The 10,921-nt window shown below is 32.8% G+C and overlaps 1 protein-coding gene and 1 long non-coding RNA gene across 2 annotated transcripts; one reads left to right on the top strand and one right to left on the bottom strand.

Annotated features, from left to right (window-relative positions):
- Nucleotides 1-991: 991 nt before the first annotated feature.
- Nucleotides 992-2,518, bottom strand: LOC131013253 (uncharacterized). Its single transcript, XR_009097607.1, has 3 exons — nucleotides 2,216-2,518; nucleotides 1,962-2,096; nucleotides 992-1,302 (listed from the first exon to the last, which is right to left on the bottom strand). It is a non-coding gene; the product is annotated as an uncharacterized LOC131013253 (long non-coding RNA).
- A 2,611-nt stretch (nucleotides 2,519-5,129) lies between these two features.
- Nucleotides 5,130-7,603, top strand: LOC131013251 (probable 2' cyclic ADP-D-ribose synthase BdTIR). Its single transcript, XM_057941320.1, has 2 exons — nucleotides 5,130-6,049; nucleotides 6,965-7,603. Exons 1-2 carry the CDS (start codon nucleotides 5,568-5,570, stop codon nucleotides 7,104-7,106), a joined length of 624 nt encoding a protein of 207 aa, XP_057797303.1. The 5' UTR covers nucleotides 5,130-5,567; the 3' UTR covers nucleotides 7,107-7,603.
- Nucleotides 7,604-10,921: the final 3,318 nt, after the last annotated feature.

The raw sequence follows: 10,921 nt of genomic DNA, 5'->3' as shown, positions 1-10,921 counted from the left end.
GGGGAGATGGAGCTCGACCAAAGGGAGGATGGAGAGTGAAGCGGCGGTGCAGCTTCTTTTGTTGTGCTGCTGCCGCTACTTGTGGCGTGCCGTTGCTGTCCGGAGGTGGCGAGACGAATGGCATCGACGGCGTGAGGCGGCGGTGTTTGGTGAATGCAAAAGAGAGAAAAAGAGAGAGAGGGAGAGAGAGTTCAATAATGAGAAAGAGAGAGGGAGTGATCTGTTGTTTAACTGAGTTTTTCTGTTGTTTCAGAATCGTAATGTAGTTATTCAGTAAATTATAGAAGTTATTAGTATATATTCAATAAATTATACAAGTTATTCAGTCATATGTTCAAGTCTGAACAACATTTTTAATTAATTTAGTTGGGTTATTCAGTACATTATATGTGTGCTGCGCGGAAGGGAGGACGGAGGGTGAAGCGGCGGTGCAGCTGATGTTGCTGTGTTGCTGTTGTTGCTGTTCGGAGGTGGCGAGACGAAGGGCGTCGACGGCGTGAGGTGGCGGCGACGGTCCCTACGAGAGGGAGAGAGAGGCTTGAAGGCGGTGGTGTGAAGGAGGTTGAAGAAAGAGAGAGAGAGGTGCTGTTTGGTGAATGAAGAGAGAGAGAGAGAGAGGGAGAGAGAGAGAGAGAGAGAGAGAGTTCGATTGAGAAAGATGCTCTTTAATTGAGGTTTTCTGGTGTTTCAGAATAGTAATGTATTTATTCAGTAAATTATGGAAGTTATTTGTTTATATTCAATAAATTATACAAGTTATTCAGTTATATTTTCAAGTCTAAACAACATTTTTAATTAATTTATTTGGGTTATTCAGTATATTATACGCGTTATTCAATATCTTACAATTTTTATTCTCCACAAATGTTACATCGTTCAGTGAAGCAACTAATCTAAATAAAATCATTTTGAATCACAAACACCATCCGAAACAATGTCCCACTAGCAGATATTTTACTGAGAAATTATAATTCTATAATTTCACATCACAAACCAATGAAGTCAAACAAAATCAATTGACACAAAATCCAGACTTTATTGTATCATCCAAAACATATGTTTCAAATGACTTCAATCATCTAAAAAACATATTTTTTTTATGGGACTCCTCTGTGCCCAAATTTCATCCCAGTAGAATCGAATTTACATTGAATTTTGGATCCTTGCATTTCTTCGAAAGTATTTGTCCACAACAGCATTTTTCACCTCCTTTTCCTCCCAAGACAAAATGGATGCACAATACCGTATGAGCATCCTTGAGAATTGTTGCGATCGTTTACTAGATATGTTGCATTTCCAGTCCTGCGTGCCATCACCCATGAATGAACAAATATGACGAATCACACATAATTTATATACATTATAGAGTAAATTAATGAATAAATATCAAATTTATTTGAATAAACTATAAAAGTTAATGAATATATCTGGAAAATTTATGAATAAACTACATAACATACTGAATAACCTATAGTTAGATATTAATTTTCATACAAAAATAGAATCTCGGTTAAATTGTATCTGCCTCAAATTAAATTATATAAATAATAAATAAACAAATATGACATGACCACACAATTTATATACATGATAGAATTATTAAATGAACAAAGATCAAATTTATTTGAATAAACTGCAAAAGTTAAAGAATATACTTAGAAAATTTATGAATAAACTTCATAACATACCGAATAACCTTTAATCAAATATTAATTTTTATACAACAACAGAATCCTAGATGATAATCTATACAACACTACCAATCTCGCCTCATGCACTCTCAAATGGATCAAAATACTAGTTCAGGAAATATCCAAATTCATAATAACAAATACTTTAATACTAATTCAATCTAAAACATCAACCACAATATTAAACTAAACAAAGGAAAAAAAAAATCAAGGCACGACAGTTGCACTTCAGCACAGTGAGAAAGAGAGGAAGAGTTTGAGCTCCAATACCTGCTGCAGCGGCGCAGCAATCAATGGATTTCTCATGTCTGAATGAAGCACTCACGTTCAAGTCCTACAACAAGGTCACAGATATATGCGACACTCTCATGGTCCATTCCATTCCATTCACGGAGAATATTGGATCTATTCAGAAACCAAGAAGAAGAATCAAATTTCGAAATTCGACGTTGCGATTTCCCAGTCGCTCGCACGCCATTCACCAACCAAGAAGAAGAAATCAAACAATAATACATACAACTAACCACGATTTTCAGTAAGCGCCACCGGAAAAAATCGAAATCGCCGTCGAAAACCAGCCGCTGCCGCTGTAGATGGAGAGTGAACGTGGTGAGCGTGGTGTACTGATTAGGGTTTCTGTAGGTGGTAAATCATTAATTGCCATCTATAATTTCGGGAGGTTTGTTCAGTAAATAGGCGAAATACCATTCATAACCCCCAACGAATTTGCTACAATTAAATTTGATTATTCAGTAAATTAATAAAAAGGTAATAATTAGAAATTGGGTGTAATCTTGACCGTGAATCATCATTTAATTAAGGGTTAAGATTAATTCTTTAATCTCTACACTAAGGGGATTCTTTATAGATCCCCACCCTATATATATATATATATATATATATATAAAATAATCTATAAATAACAAAAATAAGTTAAATCGAATTTAAATAATTAAGCATCACCTATTTTTGACCTAGTTTAAAAACACGATCAAATTAATAGAAAAGAAGATTGATATGATTTTTTTTTTGTGGGTTTCAAGTTTCTTCGGGCTAATTTTTTAATTAGTATCATCAGCCCCAAAGACCCGCCAAACTGTTTGAAGGGGTAAAGAAGATATTCCTACGGACCACTCCATTACCAGAAGAAGACAGAATTCAAGCCCTTCTACTACATTTTCAATTAACTAGGATACGCCCATTCGTACGATGCACGACGGACATCGGAATTAAGAGGTATTCAGATTGAAAAATTTAAGGAGGTTGGTAAATTTTAAATAAAAATATCCTTAAATTTTATGAAAAATATTTTAATACGCATTCTTCATAAAGTAGGGGATTCAAATATTATATGAAAATTTATTCACATGCCTAGTTTATATATGGATTGGTTATTGTGAAAATTATGTTTTTCGTAAGAATGTGAGAATACTGTGTTGAATTTATAAAGTTAATGCATTTAAAAATATATATATTACCTAAAAAATTATTGTTAAATTAAATAAATATAAATCGTATGTTCAATTCTACTTTTTTTTACAGGAAAAATAAATTACAAATCTATGATTTTTTTTTCTCTATTAGATTAAAGAATTCTAAAATAAACGAATATAAACTCCTACACCAAGTTGGATTTAAAAAAAATATTATAATTAAAACTCATGTAAAACTCAACTGTAATCATTAAATTTTATATTTTTATATATAACCAATACGAAATAATCTATTAAGGCAATCCAAACATACGACAAAAGATATGAAAATAATTAAACGCACTATGGTCCATATCTCTCTACACTAATAACAATAATAAAAAAAACCTATAAGTATAACACAAAAAGAAATTATGAAAAACTCATGCAAGTTTAAAACATGAATATTGTGAAAAAATAAAATAAAAACTTGAAATAAAATAGTAATAAAAATAATTGCAGTCTTGCATAATAAAATGTACATAATTTTCATGATTTCGTAAAATATTTTATGCAAATAACAAAAAAGATGAAAAATTAACTTCATTTATAAAATAAGAGAGAGAAAGAGATTAATTTAAAAAAAATTAATTTGAATATCTTCTTTTTAGTTTAAAGTTTTTATATACTATTATAAATTAAATTAAAGCTCATGTCATGATATTTACTTTGATATGTGTATTAAATTTTTTAATTAATTTAATTGTATAAATTTTAGGAAAAACAAAAATTCTAAATGTAAAAAAAATTAAAGAAAAGAAAACAAAAATTGAAAACTTGCAAAGCAAAAGAAAAAGGAAAATAGAGGGAGAGAGAGAGAGTGAGTGATAGGTAGTTGGTTAGAACTGATAGAAATTGGTTAAATTTAGACATTTAGAGAAAATGGGAGAGAGAAAATTTGGCGGTAAAAAGTTACCGTTGTACTGATCTTTTATATTATATATAAATTTCCAAAAACATAAGATTTTTTTTACATTAATTTATATGTTATCATTATAATACGGGTGCGTTCTTTTTGGTTGTAAATTCATCATAGGAAAATGAATGATAAACAAATTTTCACCCTTTAAATCCTTCATTTCTTTTCCCAAATTTCCTACTTGATCCTTACTTATTCCTCACTTACACTACAAAGGAGGGATAATATTATCCCTCCAAAAATGATGTGATAATATTATCCCTCCTTTATTGTGTAAATGAGGAATGAGTAAGGGTCAAGTAGGAAATGTGGAAAAAGAAATAAAGAATTTAAAGGGTGAAATTTTGTTTATCTTTCTTTTTCTCATGATAAATTTATAACCAAAGAGAACGCACCCTACGTAGATATATATAGTTTTCTTTTCAGGCGCTACCATGCACCCGTTATAAACTCATTTTGATCATCAGTATTGGGATTTGAAGTTTCTTTTCATTTAGTGTAGAAATATCAAAATATATATTTGTAATTTGTTTTTGACTGATTCAACTTACATATAGTTATTTTTAGTTTAATAAAAGAATATTAGTCTTCAATATGAAACTGATCAGGAAAGAAAGAGACGAGCTCCAACACTTTCAATATAATTTCTCTCTTTGTCTGTTACACAATTTCTTCATTAAAACAATATTTAATCTTGTATATATTGATTAATATTAATATGATCGATCATTCATATTTTTTATTTGGATACGGACTCATTCTTTCTCCATGCATCCACACCAGCAGCCTGCAGTAATTAAATGAAATATTCAGAATGTTCAACCTAGTGCAAACAACAAAACATAAAGATACAACTTATGAATAATCATTCATGGTGCGTTCTCTTTGGTTGTAAATTTATCATGGGAAAAGAAAGGATAATCCTTCATTTCTTTCTCCACATTTCTTACTTGACCCTTACTCATTCCTCATTTACACTACAAAGGAGAAAGAAAGGAAGGATTTAAAGGGTGAAATTTTATTTATCCTTCATTTTTTCATGATAAATTTACAACTAAAGAAAACGCACCTTAATTTAACTACTGTGGCTACCAGCTGAAGAAAAGAAAAGAAAAAAAAAAAGAATGCTTTCCTCTGACTAAATTTGAATTCATGGACTTTTCCTTGGACTAACTGTCAAATCACACGGTTATAAACTCACTCATTCCGTACGAAATAATAGTTCCCCACTATCTTTCCCTTTCAAAATTCAATGTCAAACGTTGAAACTCCACCACATTTTAAATCCGCATGCAGATGAATAAATATAAAATTAATTAACCAACAAATACTTCCAAATCCTTTCACCTATAAATTACTAACCACAAAACACAAATAAACAACACCTTCTCTTCATCAAAACTCTAGCTAGCCTAGCCCCATCACCTAAAAAGAATAAAATCACACACACACACATCCACACAAGAAAAGAAAAGAAAAGAAAGCATGCAACGCTCAATAGCCATGAACTTAGTGAACAAGAACCAAGTTAGAGCGAGAATTGTGAGAGCGGGGTCGGCGTCGGCGTACGACGTGTTCATCAACCACAGGGGGACGGACACGAAGCGGACGGTGGCGACGCTGTTGTACGACCATCTTTTCCGGCAACGGATCAGGCCGTTTTTGGACAACAAGAGCATGAAGGCGGGCGACAAGCTGTTCGACAAAATTGATAATGCGGTGGGCGGGTGCAAGATCGGCGTGGCCGTCTTCTCGCCGCGCTACTGCGACTCCTACTTCTGCCTGCATGAGCTGGCGCTCATGATGTCCCTCAAGAAGAAGGTCATCCCCATCTTCTGCGACGTCAAGCCGTCGCAGCTCAGCATCGTCGACGACGGCACCATGTCGCCGGAGGATGTCAGGAGGTTCGCCTTGGCGTTGGAAGAGGCCAAGTACACCGTCGGCCTCGAGTTCGACTCCTATAAAGGGTTAGCTTTTATCAACTATATATATATATATATATATTTTAAAATACATGCAACTCATTAAAATATGTGTCTTTAAAATATCTTAGAGATACGATCGAGTTATATATCGTTGCAAGCACTTTCTTTATATGTTATACTATATCATGCTTAGTTCAAATTCGATCTACTATATTGCTAATACAAGAGACATGAATACATTTATAATTAGTGTCATCATCAGCTCACATACCTAGTATCAATATACATTATGTGTTAGATATGATGGAACAATAAATGTAACATAAAAATATAACAAAATTAATCCCATATACTTATGGTGCAGATCATTAATTAATTAGCGAGTTTAAAAAAAAGAAAAAATAAACAAGGAAAATGTGAACGTGGATACAAAATAGTGTGTGACCTACTATTGATCCTCTATCGTTAGAAATATATTTCCTTGTTTGTTTCCAAGAATCATCCCCAATTTGAATGGTTTGACACGGCAGAGTGGTCCTTAAGTCTACAGTCGATGTATTCTACTAAATTTTTTGGTAAAGTGTAAATTATTACGTATACGAGCTAATTGTTAAAATAGGACGATAACTTTTAGTGTTTTTCAAAAAGAGAACCACATGTTACGGAATTTGAAAATGAGAACTAAAACTTCCATTTTTTATATTTACGCTCCTATTTAAAACATCAAAATGAGTACTATAGATTCCATCATGGTCCGAAATAGAGGTGTAAATACAAAAATAAAAGTTATAGTCCTCATTTTCAAATTCCATAACATAGTCATCTTTCTGAAAACACTGAAAGTTACGGTTCTATTTTAACATTTAGTTCTACGTATGCTGTATACATATATAAATATTAATTTTAGTTACGATTGAAAATATTTATTTGGTCTAACTGAGTAATATAATTTGGCAGTAACTGGTCGGACGTGGTGAAAAATGCAGCAAACATTGTGATAGACAGCCTGGCAGAAATTGAAGACGATGAGCGCCTCATTCACAATAACAATTTCTCCTTTTACAAAACTCCACCTTTTGCTGCTCCAAAATCTGCATAACCTCACCAATTCAGAAATTCCTTTTATTTGTTGATTGGATAGCATTTAAGTTATTTCATTCTTTAATTTCAAAATAACGGATTAACTATGATCCTCTAGTTTAATTTATTTATTTATTTATTTTAATGTTAACTATGACATTTCCTATACCCATTTTATATCTCAACCTTTAAAATTTATCAAATGTATCTCAATCTTTTTAATTTATATCAATTTATCAACGGATCTGACGGTGCTGAAATGATGATGTGGCGCGCCCGGGGATGGCGTTTTATTTCACAAAACATATCGATTCAATCGCTGAAGAAGAGTTCTGTTGGAAAAATTAATATAAATTGGAAATGTTGGCATAGATTTGATAAGTTTTAAAGATTTAGATATAATCGATAATAAAATGGGTAAAGGTTGAGATGAATTCACACTTAACCGTTTATACTTTACCTCACAAGTGCAAGTTATTTCATTCCTTTTAATGTCCGCATTTTCATTTATGTGTAGTGTAGGCAATGATTGTAATAGATGGATAAAACTAAAAATATCTGTGTAAACGTTGATTTAATGAAAATTAATTACTACGTTGTGTACCTTTATTATCTGTCGATTTCATGTAGTCATGTAGTCTCGTGATTCTTTTTGTTGTTTACTTTTACTGGAAGTCCTATGATTTTGGTTTTAAATATGGGGTAATTGCCCATAAATACATAAAGATTCATCAATTTTTGGAATTGTACATCATCTTTAAAATCTGTTTCACAATACATAATCTTTGTTTATTTTTTGAAATTTTCCATGACCACCCAACTACCCAGGGGCGTAGCCGGGGGGGGGGGGGGGAAGCCCCCCCAAATTTTGAAAAAAAATTTTATAATATGTATATTATTTTTATTTTAATATATATATATATATATATATAGAGAAATGTTATGCTACATACCTTACATGAGCACCTTACGTGAGCACCACTCATGTTTAGCTCTCGTTAGCATTATCGAATAAGTCAATAAATTTATCGAATAAATCACGCGACCGCACGAATAGTTAGTTTACTGAATAAACACGTACATTTTTCGTTCATGCGCTCGCGTAATTTATTCAGTAAATGTATTGAGTTATTCAGCCTTCGTTGTTTCCTTCTACATTTAGCATTCTTCATTGATCTATTTCCTATATATATATATATATATATATATATATATATATATATATATATATATATAACATAGGAAATTAAGGCTGAAAACCTTTACTAGCGCTGAAAACCCTCGTCGCAATCAGTTGTCATCGCTTTCTCAAACAGAAACAAGTAGCTCACCAAGTATTTATTTTTAGGTTATTTGTAATGTATTGAAACTTTTTTAGTTATGTTATTTGGAATGTATTAGAACTATATTATCTATGAAAATGTCGTTATTATTATTATTATACTTGTATTTTAGTAAAAAAATGTCTAAAATGTATTGAATGCCCCTAATTTTTTTTTCCCGGGGCCTACCGCCCCCGAACCCCTGTAACAGTTCAGCCCTCCCCCCAAAAAAAATCCTGGCTCCGCCACTGCAACTACCCAAACGTAAAAAATGATGTGGACCCCGGAAATGCCACGCAAGCACGCCGAAAGGTGCAATTAATTGACGTGGCAATGAGATGCATAAAACGACATAGTTTTGAGGTGTTTCCATTTTAATTTCTGAAAATACCCTAATTCCCTTCCTAAATCCCCTAACTCACGGGATTCTAATTCCCCCTCGCTGCCACCATCCGCCATCTTAGCACCATCTCCATCACCTGCAACCACCACCCCTCCGCCGTCAGCTCCTCCGATAATGCCGCCATCTTCACCTCCTGCAGCTGCACCTGAAATGCCATCATCCCCTCTTACGCCTCCTATGGCTCCTGGCTCCTCTCCCGAAGCAGCTTCGCTTGTGCCGCCGCCGTCACCGTCTCCGCTTCTTCGACCATGTTTAGCATGACCATCTTGACTTTCTTTGGGGGAGTTGCTTTTCTTGCTTGGCAACTTATATTATGTTAGTCCAAATAAATATATGTGTTATTTAATTTCTCTATAGTTTCATTATACGTCAGTTCTAATTGATAGATGTTCATTGCTTTTTTATGAGATTTAATTGTGGGTAAGTTGTAGATTTACCCCATTTTTTCTACCATGTTCGATCGCGGTATTATTAATCCGAACCATTTGAGTGCTGATATAATGATCATGTTAGGGAACTGCTCGCGACGTTTCCCCGTCTAACCCTCGAATTTGGCACTAATTGATTTCGCCCCCTTCTTGTTCTTCACAAATCGTGGGTGGGTTAAGATTTAGGGGAATTAGACTTAGAGCACTCTCAGCAGAAATTCCAAAATTATGCTCCTATATTCTTCCCTAAAGCTTCTCTATTTAATTTTAGGATCTCAATTTTATAAATGCATGCATCAGATCTCCTATTTTCCACATAAAAATAATAATTATGTGTGGGCCCTACTAATTATAAGCTTAAAATAAATTTAGGGTAGGTGTAAATCTAAGATTGAATTTAGGTAGGTGTAAAATTTTTTGTGGGCCCCATCCGATTTAGGGGATCTGCTGGATGCATTTTTTTTTTATCTCATTTTCAATTGTTTTAGCCTAAATTTAGAGTTAGTGATGCATTTAGGTGATCTGCCGGGAGTGCTCTTACGAGAGTTAGGGGATTTAGGAATTAGGGGAATTAGAATTACGAGAGTTAGGGGATTTAGGAATTAGGGGAATTAGGGTATTTTCATAAATTAAAATTGAAACACCTCAAAACTACGTCGTTTTAAGCATTTGATTGCCACGTCAACTAATTGCACTTTTCGGCGTGCTTGCGTGGCATTTCCGGCATCCATGTCATTTTCAAGTTTGCGTGGTTGGGTGGTCGTGTGAAATTCCAGAAAATAAATAAAGGTTATGTATTGTGAGGCGGATTTTAAAGATGATATGCAATTTCAGAAATTAGTGAAACTTTATGTATTTAGGGACAATTACCCCTTTAACTATATACATGTAAGTACTGCACATAAGTTCCTCACATAAATTGAAGTGTCATAATTAATGAATTACGAGATACTCCCTCCGATCCGTCCCGTAAAAATAATCCTAATTTTCTTTTTTGGGATGTTCACAAAAAATAGTCATAATCTATTTATGGACACTACCCCACAATAGATTACCCTTCATATATTATTTTATTTACCTATTCTACCACATGGTCACTCAACTCATAATATAATTAATTATCATTATTAATACCACCTTTGTGGTGGGACCCTTTTCCACTCATAACATACTTAACCACTTTTATTAAAACTAGCACCACTCCCTCCTAGGACTATTTTTACAGGATGGATGGAGTGTGAATAAAGACTTAATAACGAACAAATTTTAATAGGAAGGCATCATTCAAGAAATAGAGAATTCTGCCGACACTACTACAAAAATGCTCATACATAACAGCTAAAAACTCTCATATATGCCCTCTGAAAATTGTCAAGTATAGTGGTGTAGAGTATAGTCCCTATTATATATATATGACAGTTATAAATCGTCAATATACAATTATCTTATTTAATGTTTAAATAATTTTAAATAAAAATCATTAGTTAATTATAATATGAATTAATTATTTGTTTAATATTTAAAATACAAATTTAATTTTCTTTAAATGATTAATAAAAATTATTGCAATATAAATTCACTCTTATATTTTAATGTTTAAAAATATAAAATAAATTTTGTTATTATTAAGTAATTTTTAATTAAAATTACTTTTCACTATGGTTTGAAAGCAAGTGCTCGA

The sequence above is a fragment of the Salvia miltiorrhiza genome, chromosome 2, assembly GCF_028751815.1.
Source record: "Salvia miltiorrhiza cultivar Shanhuang (shh) chromosome 2, IMPLAD_Smil_shh, whole genome shotgun sequence".
Classification (NCBI taxonomy): domain Eukaryota; kingdom Viridiplantae; phylum Streptophyta; class Magnoliopsida; order Lamiales; family Lamiaceae; genus Salvia; species Salvia miltiorrhiza.
This window is presented reverse-complemented; position numbering and strand designations above follow the sequence as displayed.